The sequence below is a fragment of the Haliotis asinina genome, chromosome 5, assembly GCF_037392515.1.
Source record: "Haliotis asinina isolate JCU_RB_2024 chromosome 5, JCU_Hal_asi_v2, whole genome shotgun sequence".
NCBI classification, from domain to species: domain Eukaryota; kingdom Metazoa; phylum Mollusca; class Gastropoda; order Lepetellida; family Haliotidae; genus Haliotis; species Haliotis asinina.
The window spans coordinates 55,353,395-55,370,925 of NC_090284.1; the positions used below are offsets into that span (position 1 = coordinate 55,353,395).

Consider the following 17,531-nt stretch of genomic DNA (forward strand, 5'->3'; position numbering starts at 1 on the left):
GACCACAGTGGGTCGGTTAAGCATGCCCTATTGCACCCTTTATACCCTCCGCTCTTATTAAAGGTCACAGTCTGTTTCCCAGTCGGCAGTAACTTTGCCATACAAATCGACCAGTGTCTCGAGATTCGCAAACCCATACTAAGTAAATAGGAACTCCCGCGTAAAGGTGGGCAAATGCTTTCGTAAAACACCTCATTCGAGTATATTTAATCCAACCATAGTCAAAAGAGTAGCATAGTCACAAAAATACACCCTAACCACTTCGTACATCAACCCTCCATTCCGCACCAAAGGTAACCGACTTGAAAATATCGGTGCACACATAAGCATAAGTCATGATAATAAATATGGCAGCACTAAATACTTAAAATTGTGGTCAGTTTTAATTACTGGATGGATGTGCTTTTAAAACACATAAACATCTTACACTATTTCATCCAATCACAGCTGTCACAGGCCTCTGTCCGTTTGAGTTGTCCTCGCTTGGGAAGCATGTGCTTCTGATTTAGTGTAGTGCAACCCTGAGGTAACTATGCGGGATGGCCTAAAAGTCGGGCCGGGCCGAGGCGGGCCAAGTATAATATCAGCTAATAAATCAATCAACGAACACCATGTGTATAATTGTAACGTAACGCACTTTCATGATAATAATGGTCAATCGGAAGCCACAATCGCGTACCGCAATGACTTTAGTAAATCGCTTAAAACTCTGGAACACGAGCAACCTGTGAAGTGGTTCACCAAGGTTACGTCTAAAAGAGGAATCGTTAAACGAAACCGGATTTAAAACGTATAAATATTCCAGTCAATTCAGATACACATTTCCATCGGTTCCAATAAGTGTTTTACATCTATATCCAATCAAATACCACCCCTAAAGATCAGTGTTTTCATTCAGCGTTTTCAAAGCATGCCTACCTGTCCTAATACGACCTTTTCCTCACACTCTCAACGTTTTCTCGGTCACAATCGTTCGATCCGCCTTGGTCCGGGCTCTCAAATCCAACTTACATTTAAACGTGTTTAGTCTGTGTTCGGCCTGACTTGGCCAATGCTGCTAAAAGCAGTTTAAAACACACAAACACACGAGTATCTTGAAATGTGTTTATAGCCATAGATTAGTAGAATATCAAACTATATTTCTCTTAAAGAAGTCTCAAACAGTTGTATCTGAAGCAAAAACGTTGTGCAAAGTGAAGCTCTCTTTTCTATATATTCTCAACGAAGACACTGTATCACAAAACTACATGAGAGCAATACATGCATTCTGGTGTGCGTTTAAATCCATAGATTAATATTACATCAATATAAATATCACTTTGTGATGTTACAAAATGCCACATGTTAACGTATGGTTAAAGGGTAAATCAGTGTAGAATGAACGTAACTTACGTTACAAGATCATGTAAGTATGCATGATGACACACATGAATAATACATGGTTATAAGATGCAAAATACGGCAAGAAATAAGATGTTGTGCAACAGAAAAACATTAATATCTCGCAAACCAAGATAAATATTCGAATTGTACTCTATGGACAGAAAGAGCAAAGTTTTTTTCTACTAAACTGTACAATTAGCGGGAAAATAGGATAATTACATGAGAAATGGTAGGGTAGTAAAAAGAAAGCACGCCAACTGCGTGGCGCCAGTAATGGAACCAACTCAAAAGTTATACAACTGTTGCTAATTTTTCGAAATTATGCAGTTTTCAAATACATCCGAAACACTTTAGAAACATGTTTTTGTTTGCAAAATTAAGTGAGAAGACAAGAGACAAGTGACACATCTCCACACAGTTTGATGTGGAACTTCTGGAACGTCATTGTATGAACGGCTAAGACGCCACCCCAGGATGTCTGTATCAGCATATATGGTCTGCACTCGACTCTGCCGGGTGATGGATGTAAATATCAAAACATGACATATATACTTTGGTTACCTATCATTTACCACATTCTACCTAATTAGAGCTATAATTACGTGCATGTGTTTTATATGTTGCAGGTCCTTGAATCAGTTGCAATGGGGAATCCCCGCATTATCAGTAAGACTGTCACTTGAGCTGCAAAAACACATCAAGGTCTGTAGTGAGTGAGTGAGTGTGAGTGTGAGTGAGTGAGTTAATATTTAACGTCACATCGGCAATATCTCAGCCATATCGTGACGGGAACATTTAACATTTAAATGTAATATATGCATATGTTAAAGAATCTGTCGTCAAAGGACAGTAAAATAACTAGAATATCACAGATATACATGTAAAACTAGTAATTATATATAAAACATTTTAGCCAGAAGGGACAACACAATATAATAACAGGCTATAGATCGCCAACAGCTGCAGGCAGATCACCACACTAGGGACCATGGGGACTTACAGTGCCTTTGCTACCTGCATGGACCCTAGCTGGATATACACCATCCCTTCAGCTGCTGACGATTGAAGGAAATCTTAACCAAAACTAAAATAACAGAAATACTACATTTAAAACTCCTGGTAAGCTTAAATTCACTTACGTACCCTCTTAGGAGGACAATAATTTTTCAATACTTCAACCCCCTTTGAGGGTACTGCCACTAACAATCTCAGTTACTAAACTAAACTACCAATAATAAAATATTTAATTATTTACAAGTCACTTAATAAATCTAATTCCATTAAAAACGCAATAATTAAATGATAACTGACATTATTAAAAAGATCCTTCATACTTCGGGATTTGAAATATGTGTCCCTTGTGATGGAATATTCAACACAGTCAAGCAAGACATGCTTGACCGTGATTCTTTCATCACAAGGGACACAAAAAGGAGGATCCTCACCTTTAAGCAGATATCCATGTGTATATCTTGTGTGGCCCATGCGACATCGTCGCATGATGACCTCCTCAAATCTGGACTGACAACCCAAGTAGGTGTAACCAATATACGGTTTTATTTCATGTAACTTATTGATACCTACTTGAGTGTTCCACTTCTTCTGAATCAGATCACGGATATACGCTCTAATGCAAGCTTTGTAATCAGTGTATGGAATAAGAAGTGGCGTCACAGATTTGTTGAGTGCTGCTTTAGCAGCAAGGTCAGCCAGTGTGTTACCAGAAATGCCTATGTGGCTGGGTAACCAACAGAAGACGATGTCGTATTGGCCAGTAGCAAGATCATTATACAATTCAATAATTTCAATTAAAAGTGGATGTTTATAAGAAATATTTTTAATAGCCTGAAGACAAGAAAGAGAGTCTGAATACATTATATATTGTTTACGATTACGGTGTCTTTGAATATATTTAAAAGCTGTTAATATGGCGTTAGCTTCAGCTGTAAAAATAGAACTATTATCGGGTAATCTAGAAGATATTGTTCTGGATCCAATGACAGTGGCACAAGCCACTGCGCCACCGTCCTTGGACCCATCTGTAAATAAGGATTTATAATTGCTGTATTTATGTTTCAATTGATTATATTCTTGTTTATATTGTAATTCATTTGTTTCTGATTTTTTAAAAAGTAGTTAATGTTAGGTCGACCTGTGGCCTAACCAAGTGCCAAGGAGGAGAAGAAAAGAAGACGGGAGGGAGCTATATGATCCAGCTCAATGCCGGCAGCAGAAATAAGTGGCTTTATTCTTAAACCAAGAGGCTGAACAAGGGAAGATTTCTTATTGTATAAATCCTCATAGAGAGGCAGGGTTTGACTCATTGGAACTCATTGGAACATAGTTTTGTGATGTACTGTAAAGCTAAGTTTATACGTCGCTGCTCAAGAGATGGCTCTTCAGCCTCGACATAAAGGCTGTCAACAGGTGAAGTTCTGAAAGATCCAAGACAAAGTCTTAGACCTTGGTGGTGGACAGAACCTATAAGTTTTAGGTTGCTTTTGCAGGCTCCGCCATAAACGATGGATCCATAATCAAGTTTAGACCGTATCAATGATCTCTATAAGTGAAGGAGGCTAGCTTGGTCACCTCCCCACTTTGAATTAGAAACGACTTTTAATAAATCCAGCGCCTTCAGGCATTTATATTTTAGGGACTTGATATGGGGGAGAAAAGTTAAATGTGAGTCGAAAATAAGTCCCAAGAACTTTGCCTCCTTAACAACTTTGATGGGAGTGCTATTTAGAAACAATTCTGGATCTTTATGCGGTTTGTATTTTCTACAGAAATGTATACAATTGGTTTTCGTTTTAGAAAATTTAAAGCCGTTTTCTAGACACCATTTGTTAATTTTGTTTAAGGACAACTGCAGTTGCCGGTCAATAGTATGCATATTTTTCCACAAGAAATATTAAAATCATCCACGAAAAGTGATCCATCGATTGAATCATTTAAAACCTTGGATAAACTGTTTATCTTGATACTAAAGAGTGTTACAGACAAAATACTGCCTTGTGGAACACCCTGATCCTGATTATAATGGTCAGATAGGGTTGATCCCACTCGGACTTGAAATTGCCTGTCTTGTAAAAACTCTGATATAAAAAGAGGCAAACGGCCTCTCAAACCAAACTCATGTAAATCCTTTAAAATGCCATGCTTCCAGGTCGTATCATAAGCTTTCTCAAGATCAAAGAAAATTGATACAGCATGTTGTTTATTGACTATAGCAGTTTTAACGAAGGATTCCAAACGTACCATATGATCAATGGTACTGCGATTTTTCATGAAACCACATTGAATATTTGTTATTAGGTTATTGGTTTCAAGATACCAAACTAATCTATTATTCACCATATGTTCCATGGTTTTACAGACACAACTCGTTAAAGAGATTGGTCTGTAGTTAGACGGATCAGTATGATCCCGGCCAGGTTTTGGTATAGGGACTACAATGGCATTACGCCACGAAGGTGGGAAACTCCCTGTATTCCATATCATATCAAATATATTTAGTAGTGATTCCAAACACGATTCGGGCAAATGTTTCAGGAGCTGATAGTGGATATCATCAACTCCTGTTGCTGTATCATGAGCTTGCTCAAGGGCACTTTGGAGCTCATGTAACGAAAATAATTCGTTATAATCTTCACCATTGTCCGAGGTAAAATTTAATCTCTTCTTCTCCTGTTGCCTCTGGTATTTTTGAAACTCAGGGAGGTAATTGGATGAGGATGAATGTTTTGCAAGAGTTTCACCAAGTTTATTTGCAATGTCAGTTTTATTAGTTAAGACAATTTCACCATCCTTTAGATGGTGAACAGTTGATTTAGAACCTTTGCCCTTTATTCTTTGAATCAGGTTCCATACCTTTGAGACAGGCGTGCGTGAATTGATTTTAGAAACATAAATTCGCCAAGACTGCCGCTTATTTTGCTCAAAAGTGCGTCTAGCTTTGGCATTGGAAATTTTAACTATGTCTAGATTATGTACCTTAGGGTGTCGGCGAAAATACTTTTCTGCTTTTTTCCTACACTATCTGGCCTGTTTACATTCGTTATTGAACCATGGCTTACGAATATGTGGAACTGCAGAGGCCTGGGGTATAGTCCGGTCAGCAATATCATTCAATAAATCAGAAAATAATTGTATTGGATCGTCGCTGTTCGCAAAAACATCGTGTTTTAAAAGATCAGTACATAATGTTGTATATAATGACCAATCAGCCTTTGCAAAATTCCTTCTAGATAAAGGTGGATCATCACCAGGGTCGATTGTTTTGAGAATGGTAGGGAAGTGATCACTCCCACATAGATCATCATGGGCATGCCATTCAAATTCATTATATAAGTTGGAATCGGTTAGTGATAAATCCAGGGAAGAATATGATCCCGTAGCTGGATGTAGGTAAGTGGTAGAGTCGTCATTGAAAATACACAAATTGTTATCTGAAATGAATTCTTCAAGTAGTTTTCCTTTAGTATTTGTGTGAGGACTACCCCAAAGCGGGTTGTGTCCGTTGAGATCGCCCATGATGACACAAGGCTTCGGAAGTTGATCATACAGATTTTGAAGATCCGATTGTTGAATATTAGAAGGAGGTAAATACAAGCTACACAATGTCAATGCAATGTGCAAGGTCAGACGAACAGCAACAGCTTGAAGATCCGTAGTTAGAGTAACAGGGCTATGGATGACACTCTGATGTACCAAAATAGAAGCACTTCCGGTAGCCTTATCACCTGGAGGGGCAAAAGAGTGATTCACTATACAGCCTTAAGTTAAAGTTATCGGTGTTTTTTAGATACGTCTCTTGTAGACACAATGCTGACGTTTTAAGATCGTGTATGAGTAATTGTATTTCACTTAAGTTACTCCTAAGTCCTCTGCAATTCCACTGAATTAGATTTGTCAAGTGATTCATGGTGGCTTAATTGGAGTCAGGCCACGTGAATGTGAGGAGGGATTATTCCTCCGTGTGTCCTGTGAGGACAGAGTAACCTCCATATCTAGAGGTGCAAATGTATTCTGTGTTAAAACGTTATGAGAGGATGGGACAGTAGATTGTTTGTCTCTGTTTAACCTCTTTCCTTTCTTCTGTTTTGAACTGTCATTGACTGGTTTAGAAACAGACGTTTCAGATTGTTCCTCATGGTGATTTTCTGTTTGAGAAGCAGACGTAGAATGTTTGACTTGCGGAGTACTCTGAATGGCTGAAGCTGAAGGAATGGGTTTATTGGATGTTACCCATGTCACGTCAGTCTGACATGAAACGGAGGAAGTTGCTACAGAGCGAGTGACTGCAGCCGAGTAGTTCAGGTTTGATGGAGTTTGAGTTGATGGAGTCAACAATTTCTTGGCCTCGAGGTATGAAATATTGTTTAGGCATTTCATTTTCATTATCTTAGATTCCCGCTGATACATGGGGCAGGACCTTGATGAAGCAGAATGGGGACCATTACAGTTTGCACACTTATATTCTTGCTCACAGTCGGAGCCCTCATGGCGATCACCACAGCGGTGGCATACTGATTGGTTTCGACATGATTGCGATCCATGCCCGAAATGTTGACAGTTATAACAACGGAGAGGACTGGGGACATACACATCCAGTCCGATGTTAAAATAACCAGCTTTGATAGACTTTGGAAGAGATGACCGGTCAAAAGTCAGTAAATAGGTGTTTGTTTTCACGATCAGTCCTTCTTTCTTGATCGTAAAACGTTTCACTGAAGATATACCTTGATCTGCCAACTCTGAAGCAATTTCCTCCTCTGACATAACAGCGAGACAGCGTGCTCTGTCACGGATAATGCCACGACAAGAATTAAGGGTTCTATGCACAGATACAACAACCTCAATATTTGCAAATGTCTTGATTGATAAAAGATATTCAGCACCCCTGCTCCCCACCCACCACGGAGTGTCAACAAGAACAGTGTCAACTAGCACCGGATATCCAAGATGCCAACACTAGGGATACAGGGATGTTATACTCCAGAGAAAACGACACAAACAGCTGCATTTGCATACAAATTTCATGACCGACTGGTTCGGCCCAAGCCAAGAAATTAGAGACATGCATTATTTGGAGGTCATCATCTCCAGATTGGCCCATGAGCCACCGCCTTCTGGCATAGGACTCTAGGCAGACATATACGATAGAATTTCAAACACAAACATTCAGTGTAAAAAATGTACAAACATGTACAATAACTGCATAAAACTGTTGTCCATGCACAGGGCATGGCGTGACCAGCCGATTGATAGAATCGGGCCAATTCTACCACCCGTCTAGGTGAAGTCAGGGCCAAAGTGGTGTGTTGAGCAACAGGAACACGGTTCCAGGCCCCTGTTGCCCTCAACCACCAGGATCCCCCCCCCCACACACACACACACCGACACAGGGCCGCAACCCACGGCAAACGGGCCAAATATACCCCCGGGTCCACTACGGGGGGTGAACGGCTTTTGTCATGACCCAGCACCCACCACGAGGAGGTGGCCGTTCACGGGTGCCGACATAGTAGGGGATAAAAGCTGTGGAGAATCGCAGCTGACCCAAGTCAAGATAGTTTGGCAGCCTGTAGATGATTTTGTTATTTTCGGTGGTTTTGCGACTGTAGCATAGCTTTCTGTAAGGTCAGATCTCTTCACCAGTTTTTTTGCTTCAGAAAAAGAGATGTTTTGGGTATACTTTATTCTGTTTATTTCCATTTGCTTTTTGCAGATTGGACACTGTTTCGAAGAAGTAGAATGGTCGCCTGAGCAGTTGGTGCATTTTTCAAAGTCACTGTCACAATCTTCTGTTGTGTGTGTCTTCTCACCACAGTAAGCACACAAAACAGACAATGTGCAGGTAGATACACCGTGTCCATATTTCTGGCATTTAAAACACCTGAGCGGGTTGGGGATGTATGTATCCACCTGAATATTAAAGTAGCCTGCCTTCACTGATTTGGGTGCATTTGGAGAGGAAAAAGTAAACAGATACGTATTGGTTTTGATGGTTTCGTTGTTTCGTTCGTTGAAAAGCGCTTGACGTAGAGTACACCTTGATCCTTCATTTCAAATCCTATATCAAGGTCCGACATATCATCAAACAATCGATCCCGATCTCTCACGATACCTGTGTTTGTGTTCAAGGTTTTATGCGGAGAGACCGTGACCGGAATGCCCACGAAAGATTTAATATTCATCAAGTTGGTTGATTGTTGTCAATTAACAACGCACCCGAACGTAAGCGTCTAATGTTCTTAACGTCCCCAGCAATACCTTGAATACCATTCGATACTGCGAAAGGGTTCAGCTTTAATGGTGTCTTGTCGGGAGTCTCAATAACAAGAAAACATGGCCAGTACTCAATCGATAGAGACGGTCTGAGGTCAGTATCAACATGATCAATTTCAAGTGGACGTTTTGTCTTTTGGGGGGTATGTCATAAGCCATGGTTGGTTTCATATGGTTCATCATCCGAGCTCCCCACCCACCACGGAGTATCACAAGGACAATGCTGAAGCAAGCGGGCCTCCAGCTTGCAGCACCAAGGATACCCGGATGATATACTCCAGTAGAAGAATTATAAATAATTAGTCTACCAGATTGCCATATGAGCCATCGCCTTCTGGCACAAGACTCTAGGCAAATTTCATATAATCATCATTTGGATAATTCACAATCGAAAAAGTTACAGATCCACAATAGTGCAAAGACTAAAATTCACAACAATTCAAAACAAATTTGTGCAATGACACATACATAGTCCATGCACAGGGCTTGGCATGACCAGCCGATTGGTTGAATCGGGCCCATTCAACCACCCGTCTAGGTGAAGTAAGGACCAAAGTGGTGTGTTGGGCAAATGGAAACCAGTTAAAAGCCCAAATGCCCCCAACCACCAGGTTCCCGTCCTCCACCGACACGGGACGCAACCCACGGCAAACAGGTTGCCCAATTTAGTCGCCTCCTACGACAAGCAATGGGGTGCTGTGGACACATTCTGTCCCGGGTCCACACGGGAGAAGAGCACTTAGCGTTACCCAGCACCCACCACGAGGAGGTGGCTCTTCATGGGTGCCCCAAGGTCTGTGGCTGCATAAGTGTTTTGTCCGGAATATATTTCATTCATTTACAAGATGTATGGCATTGCATTGTGACCGTGCAAATATCGACACACTAACATCATAACTGTTATGAGGTGAAAAGTGAAGTTACATGACCTTTTCATGGTGTTGCTGTATTTTGGACATCTCATCCAAACCTGTAAGCCTAATGAGTCCCTAGAAGTAGGTGCCATGGGCAGATTATATATTGTGTCATTCTGATCTATAATACGTATAGTGTTCAAGGCTTTGCATATCACGCTTTTATGGCACGTTAAGATTTTAATCACGTTTTGACATATGTCTTTCAATAAACCCTTTTTCCTCGTGTTACTTCATTTGAAATCTGAGGAGCTGGTAGAGAGGGTGACATGGAAACAACACTAGATATGGAAAAATGTTTCGATACATAGTCCTGGCAGAGATATACGATTTTCCATCATATTTGACCATTGACTTTGTTAGTCAGTTACACATTTTGTGTTCGGGGCCGAAAAAATTATTAACTTGTCGAGACAAGAACTGTGGACCCTTAGTTCATAAAATAATATAATTCCGATTGCAAGTCCGTGCGTGTGTCCGTCAACACATCAACCAGCCTTTATATATCCTGACACAGTGTCGGGAACATTAGAGCCTACGTGGCTGTGTCGCCATTCACTTAGAACTTTCTCGATATCCGGAAGTTAACAAGATAAACAACAAATCGAGGGAGGCAACTCTGGAGCGTTATCAAAGAGGCATGCAGCAAGAATAACATTGCCATGGAACATATATGATGTCGAAAAACTATCATCTAACCAATGATTATACAAATTAGAAAAAAAAGAACACTTTCATAACAAGATGAGTGAGTGAGTGAGTTAATATTTAACGTCACATCGGCAATATTTCAGCCATATCGTGACGGGAACAAACCACTGAAAAGGAATATATGTGTGTTATAAAACCTGTCGACAAAGGACAGTAAAACAACTACAGTATCACAATTTGAATTAAAACTAGCTTGGAAAGTTAAAACTAATATCAATATTCAGACAATACAATATAAAAACAGGCTATAGATCGCCAGCAACAGAAGGTAGATCACCATCATAACAAGATGAACTAATTTACTGACTGAAACTCTAACTCAGACCTTCCAGTTGACACATTTCTGCACGTTTACCATGTATTTGAATATGTTCTCTTTTGATCGTCTGACATACTGAGGACGCTTGACATGTCTCATAAGAAGACATTTATCTCTCCAGATTGTTTTCTTTATTTTTCATGCCGAAGATTAAAAATAAAAGGCATGCTATATTTCAGCTTCTACAATGTGTAATATTTAGAATGTAATAAATAGATTAGATACAATGTACATGTAACCGAGAGGCAAGAAACAATATGATATTTTTACCTAACACATGAAGTACCCTATATATAAGTCTCCATTTCATCACTGAAGGAAAAATGTAGAGTTGGACATATTTCACAGAGATGGCCCCTAAATTGCCTTTGATTTGACAAAGAGTGCGGAAGACGTACAGAAATATTTGGAAAGATTTGACAGATAAGGTTGCATGATCGATTACACAATATTAGTTTGTATATGTCAATATATGTGTCCAAGGCTAGGTCCTTCTGTGGATTCTGTATATGGGATCTTTTTCAAAACGTTGTACAACGTGTGCAAAATTCTTTGCGTATCCTCCAGCTGTTCTGCACATCACGTTCATAGAGGCTGGGTTTGGGTTTCATTCTGAGTCATATTCTGACGTTTAATACTAGACAAGGATCATATCCTATTTAATCCTATAAATCTTTAGGAATTAATATTAATCTTGGCGTACCTTTCAAGTTACGTTTTACAAGGAACTAGGTAATACGTAAAGGGTATCACACCAAATGCACTAGAGTCAGGGCTCAGAGTTTTATGTGATCCACTAGTTTTCAATGACCTGTATGCCCTGTATGATGGCTCATAGGCTTGTCCCCACCTTGTGTGATAGTGTGATAATCGTTATCTGCAAAATATCTGAGGATGTAGATTCACCTCTTCCTTAACCTGTTCCCTTTATGAAACGATAGTTACAAGATTACATGTAATTGGGTGTTATGCATAGAGTTTCTAAGAATTCTTAAATGACCAAGAAAACTTGGTTTCCATAACAACGTTGCAAGAAAACACATAGACACGTTATTTTGTTCCTAACTTTAGGAAACTTCATGAGGACACCTAGCTAGTTAAGAAAGGTCTTCGTTCTATAATATGGCGGCTCGTGGAAACGAAACAAATTCTAAGTTGTAAGAACATTTTTAGCTAAGATTTCTTCATAGTTTGGGGTAAGAGAGAAGCTAGGAATTTTTCTAAACTTATGAATTCTTAAGGAAAATTAAGTGACAAACTGAGAAACTTCATGGAAACTTTAAGAAGCAAACCTCGGTTTTACTGTTTTCCATGGTAGGCCACACAAAGAGAATGCTACTTCACAGATATTTCATATTCATTTGGAACCAATGTCACTTGTCATGTTTAAAGTTTCAGGTCTCCCCGAGACGACAGCAAATATATTATGCACTAAGTGCATGATGATATCCAAAGAGTTTTAAATTTTCCAATCACATGGGACACATGCTATTGACACATGAAACCCTTGACAACAAGGATCTAGTTAACACCGCTCATCACAAAAAAAAATGTTGCAGAAGCTGGTACCTGAAATGAAGGAAGATGTGCGGCGCAAACTCCTTAACACAGATCAGGAGTTACAAGATCTGGGTGAGGATCCTCCCCAATCAATCTCTGACAAACGGAAGGTGGCACACCGGGTACGTGAGTAAGAACATGTTACTGATATACATAGACACTTATTACAACCTAGTTCCACACCTATATCACTTCATACGTAACCAGATACGAGTACAGAAAGTTGCACCCATGTCATGTTTGGTGGAAGATGCATGAAGTCAAATAAATCAGAATAAATAAAATGCAACAACAAAAACGTGTGCCCATGAATGTACAAGGAAAGAAAGGTTTTTTGAACGTCTCTTTCTACATGAAAATTAAGCATGTTAATTTGGATGAAATACTCAGAATCAATATTCCCATTTGGTCTGTGCAGATATATGTGTATTCCTAAAGATTCTGTAGTGTGTTCATCGATTTAAATAAAACGCTGAAAAAGGTTCATGTATGCATTTCGTTATGAGATTTGATGTTTTGACAGATGGTTCACGAGTTCATAACGATTGCCACTGCAATGACGACTGGAGAACGCATCTATGACCAAAGGTTTCCACAAGAGATTAACAACCTCTACAGCACTGCTCGCCAGGCTTTCGAGAATTTATATCGCAAATGTGTTGCAAAGCAACCAGGTATGTGGATTACAAAGTAAAGTAGTGTGAAATGATTTAGACGGTTTGCATTTTAGCGAGAAAAATTATCCTAACAATGCTTGTGGTATCATTACACAATAATTGTACATAAATCTACTTTATGTCACGCATTTTAAAACATAACTTTTTACACAAACGTCATGTTTATGATAACATACACGCGAGGCTGTTTCTGACCGAGATCGCCAAAGCTTTGCAATAACGTAATTGACGACAATTCATATACTTAGATAAACTGTACCATCTGAATCTGCAATATGTACAGGTTCACGATCTGCAATTGTAAGAAAATTACATGCATCTCTCGTCTATAAACAGGTAACACTTGAAATAGTTACAGTGTCATGGGTGACATCGAATGGGAACTTCACATAATATTATACCCGATCGCCTGGTGATATAACGAAATAAGTTAATGCAAACATTAGCTTTTACTTCTTCCGTCCTTGTGATGTTTGAGCATTTCAGGGTCTTAAGCAATATATTTTCAGGTTACTGATTCATAGGATACACTACCTAGATGAGTCATACTCATCAAAACCAGAGTTGTCCACATACGAAATTATGTGTAAAATGCTCTAGGTTCTCAGATCACTGCAAGCTATAGGCGACAGCTGTTTTCTACGCCAAATGGAGCCTGAAGGTAACGAACAGTATGGTACATTTCTAAGCCTGGGGTTCCTGTACGCAACAGGCATATATTCCCGTTCCAGACATCAAGGATAAGAAACTGAAGTCCGATCTAAAACAGAAGATAAGAGCTTCTCGAGGTCGAGAGTTTTGCAATTTTATGGGCAAATTTGAGTTGGTGGAAAGTTGTGCTCGGGAATACATCTCCAAAGTGGAAGAACCTGCACTTCATTGCTTCGACATAGTGCATGAAACGACAACAGGCGACCTCATCACTTTAGCAGAAGTGTGGTTCGAGAAATTTCCTGATTTTGCAGAGAAAGTAAAGGTTTTTATAACATTATTATTCATTAAATTACTACATCTGCACACATACTGTGGAGATAGTTAATGCATCCAGCAAGGCAGTATGGTAATGACATGCATGACATTGTTGTAGATACCTTTCATAAAATGTGATATGTTCTATAGCTGTATATATTCCAAACTTTTTTACCTTTTTGCCATAATACAATTACATACATTTACATGCTGGATTTGTTAAGTATCTCCACCATAAGGGAGCGTAGAAGGTTGTTCAGGGTATCGAACTAAAGGCACCAATAACAAATTAAACAGTTTATGGAATGTTATACAACCAGCGACACATTCAGAAGGAAAACAAATGTTTTGCTGGCTCAGGTCAGCTGTGGCTGGTTAGGTCAAGTCTACTTAATGTTCTGGGTCTGCGCTGTGTTTCAGTGGTTCCATCCTTGTTTCTGCGTTCAGCTGTTTCACATTTATGTTTCAAAGTTGTTGTTACGTTTGTGTTGAATTTATTTACTGTATGTACAGGGTCTTCGTTCTTTACTGCGACACATTTGCTAACTCACACGATGAATGTAGGGATGGCGTTATAATACACTGAACATCATTGAAAACGCACCACCCCTAAAATTGTGGATTTCTAAGAGCAGAAGTGAGCAATCTATGTAAATTTTACATATTTGTGTAGACCAATGTTTGATAAAGAACAGAAGCAAAAAACAATCAAGCAAAACAGTGAAGATTTAATGCAGCTGACAATGAAATAAAGATGGGGTCAAAATGGAAAGTCAGTAGCGTGTATGACCCCCGTTAGCAGCAACACAAGCTGTGCAACGTCTCCTCATTGAACGGATAAGTCTCTGAATAAAGTCCTGAGGCACTGCATTCCACTCTTGCTGCAAGGCATTGTCGAGTTCCCCAAGGTTGTTGATCTGCGGACGACGTGCGAGGCGTTGGCCGATGTAATCCCACAAGTGTTCGATGGGTGACAAATCTGGTGACAATGCAGGCCATTGAAGTAGAGGAATGTTGTTGTTAGCCAAATACTGTATCGAAACACGTGCAGTGTGGGCTCGTGCATTGTCATGTTGAAATGTGTGCAGATCTTGATGCTGGTGAAAGAAGGGAACGACGTTGTTATGAAGAATGTTGTCACGGTAGTAAACGGCATTCACTCTGCCACGACAAACAATCAGAGCGGTTCTGTGGTGATAACTTATCCCTCCCCACACCATAATGCTGCCTTCACCCCACCGATCGGTTTGCACAACACAATCCTGATGATAACGTTCACCCCGTCGACGCCATACCCGTAGACGCCCGTCAGCATTTCGCAAGTGAAAACGCGACTCGTCGGAGAACACCACACCATGCCAACGTCGTAACAACCACACACGATGCTGTTCAGCCCATTGTCGGCGTTCACGGCGATGCCTGTCAGTCAGGATGGGTCCAACGTAAGGGCGTCGACAACGTAACCCTGCCGCACGGAAACGGCGTCGGACGGTGGAAGCGCTGATCAAACCACGTCGACCCTGGACAGCGTTGGCGGTTCTGGCAGCGGGCAAGGTTCGATCCCGAATATGGCGCCGTACAATGTCTCGATCTTGACGAGGGGTGGTAACACGTGCCTGACCTGGGCGTTGCCGGTCCCTGCTGGTTCCTGTTTGTTGGTATCTGTTAGCAAGCCTCAGAATGGTCGAATGATGACACCCAAATCGTCGTGCAATGTTTCTGCTTGAAGCGCCGACCTGCAACGTACCCAAGGCCTGTTCTCGTTCCTCTGGTGACAATCTTGGCATGGCGAAAAAACTTTACTTACGAAAGTACTGCGAAAATGAGAACGGTTTTGTGCCGAAGGTCATTTATACCCCTGAACAGCATGCTTTCTGCATGCAATTTGTGCCCTTCGTGTGTGATGTGCATGAATTTTGTTGTTTTCATGTGATGTGTTCGATGATGTGTTCGAACGATCCGTTTTTTACTGTAGAGCGTTATTTACGATCTAGTGTGTTATTATCAAAATTCCCACCATTAATTTTCCATTTCCAAAAGATTCTATTGCCTTATTTCAAAATTTACAGGTGGTGCGTTTTCAATGATGTTCAGTATATAACTGAAGAACATACATATAATGGCACTTCTGTACTCATTCTTTATTTTAAAGCGAGAACACAAACAGATGATGTGTGTATACATAAATATTGACCACTGTGCATTGGGTAATTCATGACAATAATATATTTGTCATTAATAATAATTAAAACATTCCATGTTTTACAGATTAGGATAGAATGCAGCAGAGAGGGTTTGCGTGATCCTGGCACAGTCAGACTGGTGAAGCTCATCATCATGAGGTTTGTTGGCAGGAATTCGTCTCAGGTTGTATATTGGCCTATTCCAGAGAAGTTTGAAAGCATCATTTTCCAGGACGCCCTGGACATGTTCAGGGTCGTACCATTGATGGACCTTTGGGTCAAAGGCAAACGCACGGCGGAGACGATAGTGAAAACAGCGAGCCATGCCATCATGTCGTTTAAGATATGCTGTTTCTACCAAGGAAGGGCATCCACTGACAAGGTGTTGGACAGTCTCTGTAAATTCATTGCAAAGACGACATTTCATGTTAACATTTTGATTAAGAATCACATTTTGGCGATTGCGAGTGGGAAGTGACTGGTCCTGAGCAGCAAAAAGGAAGTCCTCGGGTTCACATTTGAGACCAGCCGACTTCATCCAGGCGAAGGAGTCAGTTGGACTGCTGTTCTGTTCCACACACTGCATGTACACACGATGCAATGGCTTCTCAGACAGTTTCTCCACAAAGCACCGACTGTAGGCAGATTTGGTAAAGGAGTTCACCTGCTTTTCTCAGATCGCTGTACCGTCCAGAAGTACATCACCGTCAACAAAATCATTCTCAATTTTCGGATTGTGTGCAACAACCTTAGAACATTTAAAATAACTGAGGAATTCCTTACTTTTATCATGAGTGCATCACCAGAGGATCATCCGATAAATAAATATGTGCAAAAGTACACAATAGAATTCTGTCACGGAGAGCCTCCACTCTAATCAAACCCCGACCTCCTGAATTGATTGCCATATATGAACGATTAAGAGAGGGACGAGGGTGGTGTGCTCTGTTATCAGACATGATCCTTCTGATCAGGCGGTGAAGACTCGGGATGTTGTGTTTTATGGTTTTCAACTTGTTTCGAGCATTTAACTCTGAGCTCCAAATTTCCTTTAAACGAGATTTATACTCGGCCCAATGTTTATCTTGAATCAGGGCATTCTGGAGCTTGTCTCGAACTTGCATTCCAAGATAGGTTTATGCCTGATCTTCCACAAGATGCTCAATAATTCCTCCCCTTTGTGATCCATCCTCCCAATCCATCATTAGTTACCTTGTCACGTTTAAATGAAGAGTATTATATTTGTCGAGTCCAAAAGTCATGCCAATATCATTAGAGAAGGACTCGACAAGGAGAACTTGTTCTTTCTAATTGGTATCTCCTTTGGCAAGGAGTTCGATGTCATCCATGTACAGGAGATGAGTAAGAGGTGTTGGGGATATGTGCTGAGGAGGTCCGGGATGGTAACCCTCCTCCCTATTGAGCAGAAAACTCAAAGGATTTAGAGGCAGACAAAAAAAGCAAAGGACTAAAGGAGTCCCCCTGGAAAATTCCCCTTCTGATTGGAATAGATTCTGAAGTCTGC

At 40.4% G+C, this 17,531-nt stretch overlaps 1 protein-coding gene across 2 annotated transcripts in view; it reads left to right on the plus strand.

Moving 5' to 3' along the window:
- The window catches only part of LOC137284843 (interferon-induced GTP-binding protein Mx-like), a 34,007-nt gene that overhangs the window by 9,281 nt on the left and 7,195 nt on the right, over positions 1-17,531 (plus strand). Inside the window, exons 7-10 of one of the 2 annotated variants that reach the window (XM_067816860.1) lie at positions 2,010-2,085; positions 12,177-12,299; positions 12,701-12,851; positions 13,586-13,830. In XM_067816860.1, the coding sequence (XP_067672961.1) occupies positions 2,010-2,085; positions 12,177-12,299; positions 12,701-12,851; positions 13,586-13,830 (595 nt within the window). The remainder of the gene's footprint in view (positions 1-2,009; positions 2,086-12,176; positions 12,300-12,700; positions 12,852-13,585; positions 13,831-17,531) is intronic. The other variant, XM_067816861.1, reaches the window with a different exon arrangement.